Source organism: Neovison vison, chromosome 3, assembly GCF_020171115.1.
Source record: "Neovison vison isolate M4711 chromosome 3, ASM_NN_V1, whole genome shotgun sequence".
Taxonomy (NCBI): Eukaryota; Metazoa; Chordata; class Mammalia; order Carnivora; family Mustelidae; genus Neogale; species Neogale vison.
In genome coordinates, this window is record NC_058093.1 from 162,437,391 (window position 1) to 162,453,955 (window position 16,565).

The window sequence follows — 16,565 nt, forward strand, 5'->3', positions numbered from 1 at the left end:
ATACTGGCGATTTCTCTTGTTCTCTTTCCCAGTCTGTACCACTGCCCCCTTCTTCCCCAAAGAGGTCATCTTCATTCTGACTTTTTATCACCAGACTTAGTTTTTTGCCTGTTCTTGAAATCCATATGAATGCAAACATGCATACAGCATATGCTCTTTAGTAGCTTGAAGCTTTACATTGTAGCTCTTAACAGGTAGAATGATTCTTCCCATTTTAGTCTTCTAAATTTATTCTGATTTAGCAGATAGGAGATTGATAAAATCTGAACAATTGGTGTCTAGGGGCACTAGTAGCAAAATCTACCCTGAAAAATCCTTAAAAAGCTGAGGAATTGGTGGCATCAAGTTTAGGAAATGGAGTGAGGAGACAACTAAAGTAATACTTAGTTCCTAAGTTCGATGACATTGGGCACTTGTCCACTTCTTATTCAGTCAAAGTCTGTAGTTCATTATCTGGACTGGGGGGAAATAGATACTATTGAGAAAAGTACTATGGTGAGCGCTGTGAATTGTGTAAGACTGATGATTCATAGATCTGTACCCCTGAAGCAAATAATACATTATATGTTAAAAAAAATTTTTAAAAGGAAAAAATGGAAAAGAAAAAAAAGAAAGAAATATAATCAAACATATATTTTGAATGCTGAGGTTCCCCATCTCTCATTATCTACTTGGCTTTTGAATTCTGATAGGGAGACCTACACTCTCCAGACGTGGAAGGGTAAAGAAGAATCTTTTGCTTATTTTTTATTGTTTTAATTTTCATTTCCTTAATGAGGTTGTATCTTTCAGTTTCGTTTGACTCTACTCCTAAAATCAGGGTTAGTGCATGAGAACCTGGGCTACTTCCAGGTGGAGTTATCTGTATTTCTTACTGATATTTTGTGGAAATGATAACTTTGTCATTTTCTTGCCATACTTTTTGTGTATATAAACTGTAACACCATTATCAAAAGTGGCTTCTATCTTTTATATGTGTTTGCTACCTACTGGACAGGATATAGGATTATGTGGGTCACAGTTCAGCTCTGGCTTTCTTTGTGGAAGATCACATAAGATCAAAATACTTGGCAATTTATTTTTTAGTAAACCTATTGTTTTCCTAAGCTGCAGTTTCCTCCATTTTACCTCTAAGACTGAGAAAGATAAAACAGTAAACTAGGGCTTTAATAATATGCAGTCTTTTCACTTCTACAACCTCTCTTCCTTTTTTCTCTTCCTTTTGTTTTGCCTTCCCATCCCTGTACTGCCCACCCTCTGAATCAAAGGTGCTTAGCTGTATCACCTGAAATTAAATCAAAAGGTGATTTATTTTAAATAATTTAGGAATCACTTTTGCCTCATTTTTTCCCATTGGAAACATAAATACATCTGGTGAATTTTTTCTCACCATTTACTTCTTGATCCTAAATAGTAGTTTTAAAAAAGTTGCTTTGGCATAGGACAAATTTTAGGAAAAGGTAAATTCCATTGATTTGCATTGTTATGTCAGAAACTAATTTACATAAAATTTTAAACATGATTTTCCTTTCATTGTGGATAAAACCAACCATGTTTTTCCTCTTAGGAGAGAGATAGAGAAACTTGACAATCTATATCATCACTACTCTACAGCGGTACAAAATGTCAGTGTTAGTATCGAGGAGAACAAAGAAGCAGTGACTGAAGCACTGAAGGAAACAAAGTCATCAACAAAGGAACTATCTGATTTATCAAAAATGGTGGGTTTTCCAATTTAAAAATAAAAAAAAATACTGATTTTAGTTTTAAGCCATAGTTGTTAAAACTTACAATTATCTGTCTACGTTGGTCTTCTCTTACTACACAAATTACCAGAATTTAAGCAGCTTGAAGCAACACCCATTTATTATCTCAAGGTTTCTCTGGGTCATGTCTTAGCTGGTTCCTATGCTCTGGGTCTTTTTTTGTTTTGTTTTGTTTTGTTTTGTTTTAAATTGAAATCAAACTATTAGCAACCCTACATTTCTTTCTGGAGACTCTAGGATTAATCTGTTGTCAAGCTCATTTCAGTTTTGGCAGGACTCAGTTTCTGTGCTTTTAGAACTGAAGTCGTTGTTTCACTTGTGGCTGTCAGCCTGGGATCATTCTTAGCTTTAAGAGGCTGCTTGCATCCCAGGCTGGTGGATCCCGTTGTCTTTAAATCAGAAAAGGGGGTTGAGTCCTCTCTGGCATAGTTACACTCTGACCTGCTCTTATGACTCATTTTTCCTGCCTTCTTGTTCTCCCACATCTTATTCACTATATTTACTATTCATAGTAAATAGTAAAAGGAATAATAAGATGGTAAAAATAAATAAAACTATAGTACAAAGCAATAATAGACATTCTATACCATTTGGCATTCATTGGAATTAAAACTACATGTTTTTATTGTCACTTTCTATTATATTTCTATCTATATACTCTTTAACTGTGTCTCATTAAATTTTAAAAAGATTAATCCATAATTAAGAGTGAGGCTAAGCATGTTTTAGTGGCTTTTTGGAGGTCATTTATATTTCCTTTTTTTGTGAAAAAGCTGCTCATTATTTTTCCCCATCTGTTGCATGATTATATTTTGACTTAATTTGTAAGAACTTGTATATTATTGATACTAAATATTTTAAAGTTACATATATTAAAAATATTTTTATCCAGTCTTCTTTCATTTCTTTATGGTAACTTCTGATGAAGAAAAACTTCAGTTTTAATTTAGAAAAGTTATAAATATTTTCCTTCGACCTTTGTGCTTTTCTGAATTTAAGAATTTTTTTTCTACGTTGAAGTTAAAAAAATATTCTCTGGTATTTTATTCTAAATGTTTTGAAATTTGGCTTTCCATATTTCATGATGCTTCTAGATGAAATTATGTTTAAAATATTCAAAACTGATATTTTTCTCCTATCTTTTATTTATAAGTTTAAAAGTAAGAAACTATCTAGAATTTTAGGAATGCATATTTCATTTGCCACATGTGAAGCATAATCAATATGAAACTCATATATGGGTATGGTGTGAAGTTGAGCTTCCAATTACATTTTTTTTTCTTAAATAGAAAACAAATCGTTGCAATATAAGTTATTATATTTCTATATTAATATTCAGTGCCATCTATGTCACATGTGAGGCTTCCATATTTTTGTGTATCTTTTCCATCTTTTTTTTTATTTGGTTTACTTAACCATCTTTACCTCAGCACGTTATGTCTGTATTACTAAGCTTCTAATGATTTTTGATTATCTATTGTGGTGAATCCCTCCGTCTTACCTTTCTTTATGAGTTTTAGGCTGTTCTTGACCTTTGTTCTTCTGTATAAATTTCAGTGTTATCTTATTCATTTCCTTCAGAAGTTTTATTGGAATTATGATTGGAATCCTATTCATTTATGGATTGTATGATGGAAAAATTAGATCTTTATGATGGGGATACCTAAACATAAACATGATCTATATGTCCACTTCTTTGGGTAGTTTTTCTAAATTGAACCTCAAGCAGTTTCCTTGGAACTTTGTAGAAGGCAAACTCTCTCTGGAAAATCAACCCGAGATTAGTCTTAGACAAATTAACTCATATCTCCACTGAATTTTAAAGTTATTTTTTTAAATAAATTTTTAATGTAATTCTGATTTATTTGTAAATGTAGTCTATATGGTAGGTACAATTTAAAATTCATGAAGATTTAATTTTTGTCCTACTACATGGGTAATTTGCATAAATATTTTATTTAGGAAAACTTTTTTCTCTGGTAGTGGGATGCAGTCCTAAATAGGTTCATTTTGTAAACTGTGCTAATTCTGTTATTTAAATCTTTTATATTTCTGATTTTTTTCTGATATAAATTACTGAGAACTGTATTAAAATGTTTCAATGTGATAGTGGATTTCTTTCTTATTGTTTCCATTTTTTTTGTTGTTGTTGTTTTCTGCTTTATATAATTTGTAACCATGTTTTAGATGAAACTAAGTTTAGAATGTTTAGAATTAAGTTTTGCTTATGATATACTTGATTTTTACATTTTTAAGCTATAAATTATTAGAAGTTTTGGAATGGATATTTCATTTACTGATCATAAATCATAATCAACATCTTTAACTTCTTCTTGAAATTTGAGGATCTTGTGATTTTTTTCTTGATAGGTAGTTTACTTTCCATCATGTTATGCCTATCTTGTTTAATAATCCCTGTATTAAGATAAGTTTTATTAGTTTACATAATAAATGTTTGATTATATTTTTCCCATTGTAATCTTTTTGCACAGTTCTATTTGTTTATTGGACATTCCTAATTACATTATTTTTTGTTACTAAAGTATATCCTTTATAAGCTTTTTTAGTGAACTAGATTTGATATTTTCAAAATTTTGTTTCCCTGCAAGTGTTTTCATTTTGTTCTCTTTCATGCACTATAGGGAATATGTCCCTAACTTAATATGGACATGACTTACACTGCTGCATACGCAATGTAAAAGAATCCAGAGAAAGGCAAGGCTTAAAACACTAAACTAAAACACAGTGGACCTAAGTGCCAAGGGGGAATGACATAGGAACAATGAATTGGAAGAAACAGATCTTAAATAGATAGTAATCTAAGTATCTCTTCAATTTGCTCCTGTTTCTTTGACCAGGTTCTCTGTAGTTACCCTTTTCCCTCTAACTCTGTTCTCTAGCTACCTGCAAGAGGCCAGAAATGTGCCAAGAGCTTTCTTTATTCTGTTTTGATTTTTTTTTCATAAATACAGTTCTCTCTGACTATAAAGTTGGTATTCAACTTACTCATCCTTCCAGTCCTACCATGGTCTGACTGAATCCTCTCATTTTTATTTATTTATTTATTCATTCATTCATTTAATTTTTCTAAGAGAGAGAGAGAGCACATTCACATGCATGTGAGCAGTGAGGGGAGGCGCAGAGGAAGAGGGAGAGAGAGAATCAATCTTAAGCAGGCTGCAGACCTTTCTGGAGCCCAGCAGGGGATGGTCTCAGGACCTTGAGATCATGACCTCAGCCAAAATTAAGAATCAGATGCTTAACTAGCTGAGCCACCTAGGCACCCCGTGAATCCTCTTCATTTTAAACTTCAGCTAGGAAGGAGTAAAATCATTAGTAAAACAGTCTCCTTACTTTATTCTGTCCGCTTTGGCCTCTAATTGCACTCTCTGTTTACATTCATACCAGTACTTACAACAGTGTTGAAGTGAGTGATTGCTTGTCTACTTTTTTTTAGACTATAATGTTTTTAAGGGTAGGAGATGCATTGTGATTTTTATTTCCTTTGCGTAACATGCACAGTTTCTGTCCTATATAGGGTACTCAATGAAATGCCATATTAGGCATTCAAGGAAAGGCATTTCAGTCTTTTTGAATAGGTGAGTTATCCAGTGAATAAATGAAACCAAAGGAGGAAGGGAGCAAAAGGGAGGAGAAGGGGAGGGAGGGGAAGAGAGAGAAGGAAAGAAGGAATGAAGAAAGGGAAGAAGGAAAGAAGTAAGGAGAAGAAAGATTGGAGGAAGGAAGAAGGAAAGGAAAGAAAAAAAGAAGGAATAAATGGAAAAAAGAAACACATCACTGTGAGCTTGGAAAGAATTTTGTGAGGTATGGAGTGTATAGTGCATATATTCAGAATATCTGTGAAGATTTAAAATGATGCATGTAGCTTTCTTACATTTTATTTCTTTCCAGGGACTACTATAAGCATCAGAGAAATATAGGACAACCAATAAAAATTTTAAAATATTATATAGTGTTGTCAAATAATTATGTTCTCAATTTTTTAATCATGCTGAAATTTGTCATCTTAAAGAATATCATTTTTTAAAATATTTTATTTATTTGACAGAGAGAGACACAATGAGAGAGGGAACACAAGCAGGGGAAATGGGAGAGGGAGAAGCAGGCTGCTTGCTGAGCAGGGAGCCTGATTTGGGCCTGGATCACAGGATGCCCCAAGAATATCATTGTTGATAAAATATCTTCAAAAATGGAAAATTTGGGGTGCCTGGGTGCCTCAGTGGGTTAAGCCTCTGCCTTTGGCTCAGGTCATGATCTCGGGGTCCTGGGATCGAGCCCCGCATTGGGCTCTCTCAGCGGGGAGCCTGCTTCCCTCTCTCTGCCTGCCTCTCTACCTACTTGTGATCTCTCTCTCTGTCAAATAAATAAATAAATTTTTTAATGGAAAATTTATTCACTAATCTTACAAGCAATCAGTTTTTTATCTCTTTGATCATCTCTAAAATGGCAAGTATGGCCTTTCCTAACAAAAATGTTATTTTTAATGAGATATTATGAATATATGTTATAATGTTAGTAATATTTTTCAATTATAGTAATCATTTGGGGACTATCATATTTTCTGGGGAAGACAGAACATGATGAAGTTTAGATATATTTTTTTCCTGCATTTTGCTCATTATAAAAACCTTTAAGCTAGGTTTTTAAGGAGCGCATGTTAAGCACTCAATTAAAAGCAATGATGTGCATCACTTCCACGCATTATTTTTTGGTATGCAGTTGAAACTTCTAGCTCAAGAGAAAAGTAAAAGATTTGTGCTGCCTAACTGCACATACAACCTAACTGATTTTTTAAAATTTCAAGGCATATCATCCTTCCAATTTAGTCTTTGCTTCATTAACATACACTCTTTTCTAATTTGTGTTGGAATTGTATCTATAAAAACACATTTTTCCTTCTCATGTATACAAACAGTAGCTTTTGTAGGTCAAAAAACATCTTGAAATTGGTTAAGTACCTTAAAAATTGTCAAAATAAAATTATTTTTAAATGTTGAATTACATATTTTCTATAAATTCTTATCTCATGTTTTCTTTGAAGTCTACTGCTACTATAGTTCAGGATTTTTTTAGAACATTTTATCTTCTGCAACTCTTAGCTTCTTGTGATATTAAAAAAATCCATCTGTATTTCATTTTATCCAGTTATTTCATTAGATAATAAAAAATGGTTTTTAAAAATTTATAAATCCTTTGTGATTTTCATATTTTACTGACCAGTGACAGATACACAGAACTTTTTTAAAAAATCAGATTGTAGATAAGGATTGTAAATAAGTGAATAGCTTTTGTATGTATGCCTATGGTTTCATTTTTAGATATTGATTTTGTTAGTAGAAATTTGTTTTATTACTACCTTATTAGTCTCTGTACTATATAGTTTAAATTCTGATACCACAAAACATTCCACAAATTCTTTTTGACTCATTGTTTACCTTAAAATCTTAAGAAATTTATTTCTTAAAAAAGGCCAATGATTATTAATAATCATATGCATAATTATTACTATCACCAACTAAGAAACTAGAGAGGCAGAGTAAATTCTTCATGGACTCAAAGCTGTTAAGTGGTAGAGCCAAACTACAAACTACAATGCAATTCTTTCATTATAATATATTCAATATAATAATATGGATAAAATGTGATAATGTATACAAAAGTACATATTGCTAATTTTTTCATCATTTCAATTTCAGTGTAGCATATTTCTAAAATATTTTAAAATTCTTTGAAATTGACTTTATTTCATTTCTTATTTTAAAGAAGTGTTTAATGTTGTCTAAATATTGACTTCAAATATATGCTCATTACCATGTTAAAGACTTAAAAAATATATGCAGGTTATAAAAATTGTTTACCAGGAATAGATGTTGCTTTGTGAGCATCGGTGAAGATTCTAAAGAGTTTCTCATTTGATCTATTGAAGTGATGTATTATATTAATATTAAATCTTTTTTAAATTCTTGAGATGACTCTGCTTGGTTATGGTTTATTGTTCCTTTAATTTACTGCTGAGTTTGATTTGCAAGTATTTTATTTAAGATTTTGCATCCATATTCATAAGTTAGCCTGTATTCCAGTGTTCTTAATTTGTGCTATATTTGATAGATTTTCTTATCAGGATTATACTAGCTTTAAAAAATGAATTGTGAGGCTTTTCTTCCTTTCTTATTACCTGAGGAATTAATATGGATTTAAATAACTTTTTCTTGAAAGTTTGATAAAACCCTTTAGTTGAAAATATAACTCTGGTGTTTTTATATTTTTTAATTGTTTGAATTATTATTCTATTTGTCATGAACAGTTGTTTCATTTCATCGCATGATTGGTCATACCAGGTTATATAGGTTTCTTCTTAAGGTTAATTTACAAGTTTTAATGGCCCTAGAAATAATCCAAGTGGATTAATATTTTGAAATTATTATGATATGATATAAAATGCTATCTTATACTTCTATATATCTCTTATTTCTAATTTCTAATTTCACTGTTTAGGTTAGATTTTCAAATTTTTATAAATGGAATAGAAAAAGAGAGGTGGTCCTTAGATTTCATACTTGCACAGTTTCCAACTTCTAAAATAGTAATGTATGCTCTTACAGTTACAGTTTATTTTCTTATTCCTTTAGGCTTATTCTATTTCTTTTTACCTTTCACTTCTCTGTTCCCAATGCTTAATGTTTTTGTTTTTGTTTTTAAATTTTTCTCAAAGAGCTACAGTTGCATTTCTTGTTACATTTTGAAGCAAGATTTCTTAAAAGGATTTTCTGTTTTCACTCAGATTTCTCAACTGCATTCCCCCTTCAAATGATTTCCAGTCAATTTTAACTACCACACTACACTGAAATTACTAATAAGGGATCCTATTTTCTTTCTTACAACCCTTCAAAAATCTGGTAGGATTCATTATGCATAACTATTAGTTAACATTTCTTTAAGGCACTTTGTGAATAGAACAAATATTTAATTGGCATGCCTCAGAGTTTAGAATATACTCATATGAGTAGAAGAAAATATTAATCTATGACTTCACTATCCAGATGTGGTCACTGCTAATATTTTATTGTGCATAAACAGGCATTGTGCTATAATTAAAAACTGTATTTTCATATGCATACAGTAATTGATGACATGTTTCTCCTTAGATAAAAACTTATTCAAAATTATATTATATTTTACAATGTAATTTTAATAATTGAGACATTTTAGATCTTTATTATCAAATGTTTAGGATGTTTTCGGTTTTTAAACATTATAATCAAAACTATGGTATTTTTAAAACTTTAAAATTACGCAACTACTCATTTTAACAAAATAATACTGTGATGCAAAAATAATGAAAGTTGCACTATGATGTAGTATTAGAGGTTCAAGCCAGAATCCTATGCCATGTATTTCTGGTAGGACTTGAATGATTGCCTGCATTTTTACATTTCCCCAAATTAATTTTTAACAATAATATTTCCATTAATTCAATTTCTTGGCTTTCATATCATTAATCTTATAGAGCTGTTATCCACGGGAACTTGTATGGCAACTGCTCACAATTAAGATCTGGGCTTATACTATTTTTATATTTTACCTAATGTTATACCTTTAAATGTTGTTGATGTTACACATTGTTTCTTTAAATCTAAAGAATTTTAGATATCAGTTTAAACATAATCATACCGCCTCTCAGAGCAGTACCCATTGTATTATATTTGTGCTTGTTCAGGGAGGAAGGAGAAGAAAGCACAAAAGGGCTTACTACCAGTACATTTATAGTTAGGCAGGATTAACCATTGTCCCATATGTCTGTATTTTGTTTTACTCAGGGTGTATATGTCATTTAAAGGACAAATGAGTCCTATTTACAACATCTCATCCTTCTAGATGTTAAAAAAGTTTCCAGATTATGAGAAAGTAGTTAGTAAACATTGTGTACACAGTGTTTAAATTTACAGAAAACATTGTTCTGCGAACAGCTAGAAGAAGCGATATTGTTAAAATCCCTTCTAAGCATCACAGATACTTATGCTTTCTCCTGGGTTGATAGACATGGGAAGACAGAAGGTTCTAGGTCAGAATATTCCTTCAGTGCTGCTGTGTGTAACGTGGGCAAACTTCAAATAAATCCTTACTTGAAACATCCAGTCTTCTAGATGTTTCAAAGTGCACATATGTTAAAGGTAGAGAGATAAAGTAACACCCTTTAAGTATTCTGTTAATTCATAAGAATGGTTGTATTTTGGGAATGGGATTGTTAAACTTGATGTCTTGGAGAGTATGCTGACTGATCACTGGGTGGCAGGGCATGGGGTGGGCCAGGAAGGGAGTGAAGAGAGGAGCTTTGTGTGCCCATGAGTCCTTAGCCAAATTCAGATGGTCTAATAGCCATTCTTCTGTAAGAACACTGTAGTTAACACTGCTGTGTATTAAAGGATAAACAAGTCCTAATGTACAAAATATATAAAAAGTAGGAGTGGTAAAATAGTCCTGTTGTAATAAATGTCCTTTTGTTAGTTTTTAGGAAGGACTCCTCTGTTCTGTCTGTTAATCCACCTCTTGGAGCTAGATGTATCCCTGTACTTAGTCATTGAAATGGTGGAGGGAGTAGAGGAAGGGTGAAGGGAAGGGATTTTTACTACTACCTCTATATCTAGAAGACAGTTTTAAGTTACAATCATAGGTCTGTATATGGGTTTTTGTGAAGTACCTGTGTTTATTTTGGACAAGGTTCATTATTTGTAACATCTAAGTTTTTTAGATATCCTGAGGTGCAATGTATGATAAAATGTACGGCTAGTGAATTAACCAATTTACAAGTTTCTTTTTGTTATAATTGATAGGAAAGAAGCATCTGGAACATGGAATTGTTAAACTGTCTCTGAGAAATGTATGTTAGGACTTGCTGGGTTGGCAGCCCGTGGCAGAAGGAAGTATAGAGGGAGAGATGTATGTGTGTGTGTGTTCATATTCACATTTAAATGATAACTGTTAATATGTGTACATCGCTTTTGTCTGCACTATAGGAAGGTACTAAGTGATTCAATGGCAACATACCTGCTTGCTAATAGTATAGATTGGATAATGAATTTGTTCAGAAGCATTATACTTTGTGTACTCTGTTACTGTGTCTCACTTTTAATTGAACATGAAGAAAATGCATTATTTTAATTGTAATTTTGCCAATATCTTTATCTAGGTGTCTGTTGCCATTTTTGTCTTTCATGACATTTTTGTCACCAAGTAAGGCAGGCTTATATATTTTTTTCTTTCCGATTGAGTTGGTGTAGTGTATTTTAGGTTATCAAAATACTCGTAGTTTTGGGACTTTGAAATGGTAAATATTCATGTTATGTAAAAAAGCACAATACATAACTTTATGATCTTAATTACATTAAAATGCTTTGTTATATAGATACACATATGGGACCTAGAAGTCAAAATGTAAACTGCATGTGATTACAGAATTGTTTTTGCTTCTTGTGTTTTGCAATTTCATGTACATGTTAACTTTTAAGAAATACATTTTAAAAAACTACATACCAATTCTTCATGTTTTCTTATAAGTGTAGAAGGTTTTTCCCTCCTCAATATCATTTGTCACTTAATTTACTAATTCTATAAATAAAAATTCCTAGACTTTTTCTTAAGCAAACATTATCTATGTTGTAAAAGAGATTCTGGAATTTTTACAATTGATTTGAGTGAAATGGAGAGCTAAGAAAAGCTATTCTCATAATAATTTTGTATGCATTAGGTGCCTTCTGATTAATTTTTAGATGAGATTACCCACTGGATTTCTTGTACTTCACAGTTCTCTTAGAGTAACTCTGTATTAAGTACTGTAAATATTGGTTACTTTCATTAGTATTCTTTATAATTTTTTAAAAATATTTTATTTATTTATTTGATGGAGAGAGATCACAAGTAGGCAGAGAGGCAGGCAGAGAGAGAGGGAGAAGCAGGCTACCTGCTGAGCAGAGAGCCCAACACGGTGCTCAATCCCAGGACCCTGAGATTATGACCTGAGTCGAGGGCAGAGGCTTAACTCATTGAGCCACCCAGGCGCACCCTCATTAGTATTCTTTAGATGATAAAAATGTTCTAAGGTTGTAAATTCCGGGGCACCTGAGTGGCTCAGTTGGTTAAGCCACTGCCTTCAACTCAGTTCAGGATCCTGGAGTCCCGAGATCGAGTCCCACATCAGGCTCCCAGCTCTGCCAGGAGTCTGCTTCTCCCTCTGAACTTCTCCCCTCTCATGCTCTCTCTCTCACTCTCTCTCTCAAATAAATAAATAAAATCTTAAAAAAAAAAGGTTGTAAATTCAATCATTTTCTAGTTATAGAGGTGGTTTTATATATGTTAGAAAACTATATTCTATGTAACTGCTAAAATTTAAGTTAATATATCTGGGTATAATTTATAAATGTTAATCAATTTTAATTGAAATTCTTTTTAAATTGAAGTGATTCACATATACCTTAATCTAGAAGGACACATAAGGCTATTGGCTCTTGACTATTTCAGTGTAACCAAAAATAGAGAAGTGATTATCTAAAAAATAGTTTGGCCATGTCCCCACTATCTAATGGAATATACACACAAACACAGCTACATGCATACATACATGCATATGTATACATAAACATATATGTGCATACCTGTGAATTATATGCATATATATGTGCATACATACATATATGTACGTATATATGAATGAATGCATGCGTGCATCCCTGGTCTACATGGGAGACCCACGTGTTGTGAATTTTGTATCAGCAAAATACTAAAAGAGACTGACAGTGTATAAAATAAAAGAAAGCCATTGGATCTCATGATTCTTCTGGAAAGAAGCAGGTTGATAAAATTGTTCACCTGCAAACTTGTGCTATTTTTCATGAAAAAGGAAGGATGATCCAAATAGTGAAACTAAGAGTCCTGAAGGTGGGACCAAGAATTGAGAGGGTGGATAAAATTCCAGAGGGTGAGGTTGAGAACTACAGATTATTCTTCCTCTTGGCTGAGGATAGAAAAATTCAGGGAAATGTAGCAGAAAGTGGAGTCAGAAACAGAGCATGAGAAGCACTCAACCAGCCATTGCTGACTTTAAAATGGAGTGGGCCATATAAAAAAAGTGAAAGGAAAATGAATTCTGCCCACAGTCTTAATGAAATTAGCAGTGGCTCATTCCCTGGAGTCTCTGCAGAAGAGCCCAGCTGAAACCATCATTTCAGCTTATGAGACCTTAAACAAGGTGTTTACTTAACCCACTAGCATTCTGTTCTACAGAATCATGAGATAACAAGTACATATTATTTTAAGCCAGTAAGATGATACCATTCTATTTGTTCAGTTTCTTTTTTGTCTTAGAAAATTTTTCAAAAGGTTTCCTCATATAGAGTTTCCATATTTTTGATAAGTTTATCCCTAATTAGTTATTTTGTTACATGTTAAATGGGGAATTTTTCTTTCATTAATTCTTATTCCTGGTTATATTTAGGTATATAAAATCAATAATGCTAATTCATATTTTACTAATTTACTGATTTTAAAAATATTTATGGCAGTTTAATCATTGTTTTTTTTTAAAGATTTTTATATATTTATTTGACAGAGAGAGATCACAAGTAGGCAGAGAGGCAGGCAGAGAGAGAGAGGAAGGGAAGCAGGCTCCCCGCCAAGCAGAGAGCCCGATGTGGGACTCGATCCCAGGATCCTGAGATCATGACCTGAGCCGAAGGCAGCGGCTTAACCCACTGAGCCACCCAGGCGCCCCTAATCATTATTTATTTTGGATTAGCCAAGAGTGCTATTATTTCAACTATAAATACAGATATTATTATCCCTTCATTATTTTTATGTCTTTTAAAAGTTATCTTTTATCTGATTACATTGGTTAATGTATCCAATACTGTGTTAAATGGTAGTAGATATCATTGGCATCCTTGCTATGTTCTTCTCTTGATGGGATTGATGCTAGTTTTTTCCCTTAAGTAAGAGTCTGACTTTAGAAGTCAAAATATATTTTGTTATGTTAAGAAAATATAGGTTTCAATTTATTGAGTATTTTTTTAATTGGAGACAGGTGTCAGATTTTGTCAAGGTTCTCTTTTGCACCTAGGGAAATACTTATATATTTTCTCTTATCTGTATAATATCCATATGAAGTTAGTGAATTGTATTGATGGGTTTCCTAATGTTGAGCCTTGCATTATTGTAATAAATCTTATTTGGTTATAATATCTTTCACCCTTATCTTAGACACATTTTAATTTTCATTCAACCAGAGCATCGCTGATTTAGGTCAATAGTGATTTCCATATTGCTAACTCTAATCATTGTTTCTTTGTCCTTATTTTAATTAACTTATATGTAGCACTTAACCAAACTGATTATACCCTATCTCTGGAAACTTTTTCTCTTGGTTTCTAACACACACTATTCTTATTTCTCTTTACTCTTCTGCAAAGTTGCTCTCAGTTTCCTTCGCTAGTTTCTCTATATTTCCCCAACTGCACAAACATCTGAGACTCTCAGGGCTTTGTCTTTTAGAATAAGCTTTATGTATATGTAATTAACAACTCAAACCCACTTAGTTGTCTAGTTGGTATCTCAAGCTTACCTTTTCCAAAATTGAACTTTAGATATCCAACCTGCAGTTTTTCCAGTTCTAGTTTATGACATTCAGTCCTTCTAGTTTTTCAGACCAAGGTAGTTGAAATACACATTCGAACTCTGTATTAATTTACATTGGGAATTGCTAGGCAAAACAAACAAACAAAACAACAAAAAACCCTTCTGTTCAGTTTTAGTAGCTAATGCCAAAAAATTTTTCCAAGATAGTTACACATTTTTTCTACTCAGACCATTATGTATGAGAGTTCCAGCCTCAGATTAACACGATCCTCTAATATTGTATCTTATTTATTTTTAATTATAGTTCTTTTGTAGGATTTATCCCACTGTGGTTTTAAATTTTCATTTCTCTGATTAGTAAGGCTGAGAATTTTTAAAGCACTTTATTTAGAATGTTATTTTAGAGTTTGTCACAGAGACTCAGACTCACATTTTGCCTCCACTTTCCAGTTGTGACCTGCACATTATACCCTTTTGAGATTGAGTTTTCTCATATGAACAACAAGGTATATGTTAATTTCGTATGTTAAAAATCTGCAAGAGAGGGATTTAGAGGTTAACGTGTTGATTAAAGGAGAATACATATAAAGGGTACCATTCATTTAGAAAAACATTTTATTCTTTACCTGATTTTAATAATTTTAAATATTGATATTTTCTGTTCAAACTTATTCATTCAATACGCATGTCTAAAACATTGCCAATTATGAATCGCTTATATTATTAGTTATTTAAAATATATATGTTCTCTTTCAGTGGTGTAGTATGCAGAATGTTTTCCCACCTTGTTGTTTTCATTATTTTTATTTTCAACTGTCCTCAGTAATTTCCACTCTATTAATGACTCACCCAATTTATAAAACAGTGAGATTGTATAGACTAGGTGCTGCATTTCTTTATTTAATTTTCTTGTAAATGTTAAGTAACATGTTCACCTAGGCAAATGGTATAAATAAAAAGATACAAAGGTTTAGCTATCAATTGTAATACCTATTTTCTTCCCATTTCTGATCTTGCATGAAGTAGCCTGTGTTACCAACACAGTATGTCATCTTGCACATATTTTTTCTATCCTCCTATAAATATATAATTGTATCTGTTTGTACAATTTATTATTTGATTTTTAATTTAAAAAGGGCTTTTCCCTATATACACATTTAGCAAGCTTGCTCTTTTACTTAAAAATACATTGTGATATTCCTCATGATAATTAGATAAAAGTCTAATATACTTTTAAAAAATATATTTTGTTTATTTATTTATTAGGCAGAGGGGAAGGAGAGGAAGAGAGAGAGAGAGTCTCAGGCAGACTTCACACTGAGCACCGAGGCTGAGGCAGGGTTTCATCTTACCACTCTGAGATCATGACCTGAGCTAAAACCAGAGTCAGGCGTATTTAACAGACTGAGCCATCCCGGCTCTCTTAGTGTACTTTTCTAATGGTACAAATAGTATGTGTTATTAATTGCCATCATATAAGTCAGAGTACAGTGCAGAAAACAGAAATCACTCTGTTTTAGGCAGGAAGGGATTTAGAGATTTCAACTAGTTTACAAAGTTGGTCGAGAGACCTGTAGGCTGGACTTCAGGAGGTTTTCCAAATTGACCAGTAGAGGAACTATGACATCTGGGGCTGCTTCTGAACCTGTATTGAGTGTATGCCTGCTCCTTGGATTAGAAAGCTGGGATTGGGAAGCTGTAGCCACTGTTGCTTGATGCCACAGTGCTGCAACACCCACAGCTAGCAGATAGACACTGAACACAATTATACAATATTCACACTTCACCACCTTACTTGCCAACAGAAAACTAACAAAACTAAACTTAAAGAAAGCAACCAAGAATCAGGAAGATGACTTTAACCTCAATTTTACTATCCATAGTATGTGTGACTGTATCTCCTATTGGTCGAAACTAATTTACATCTTGAATGCTTTCACAAATAAGAGTAGAAACTGCTTCCCGGACTTCCTGCCTTCTTTTCTGTTCTTTTTCTGCCCTGGGCTCTGATAAACAAGAAAGCACATAGTAGGAAGTTGCAAAGGAGGTTCATTGAGCCATTAATTACACTTTGTTCACCTCAACCAAAAACCATAAGATACCTTGGAATAAACCTAACCAAAGGTAAAGAATCTATACTTTAGGAACTACAGA

At 32.5% G+C, this 16,565-nt stretch overlaps 1 protein-coding gene across 1 annotated transcript in view; it reads left to right on the forward strand.

Moving 5' to 3' along the window:
* CCDC178 (coiled-coil domain containing 178) overlaps nucleotides 1-16,565 on the forward strand; it is a 433,088-nt gene that overhangs the window by 84,782 nt on the left and 331,741 nt on the right. The window contains exon 10 of the mRNA XM_044244391.1: nucleotides 1,568-1,721. Coding sequence (XP_044100326.1) covers nucleotides 1,568-1,721 — 154 coding nt within the window. The remainder of the gene's footprint in view (nucleotides 1-1,567; nucleotides 1,722-16,565) is intronic.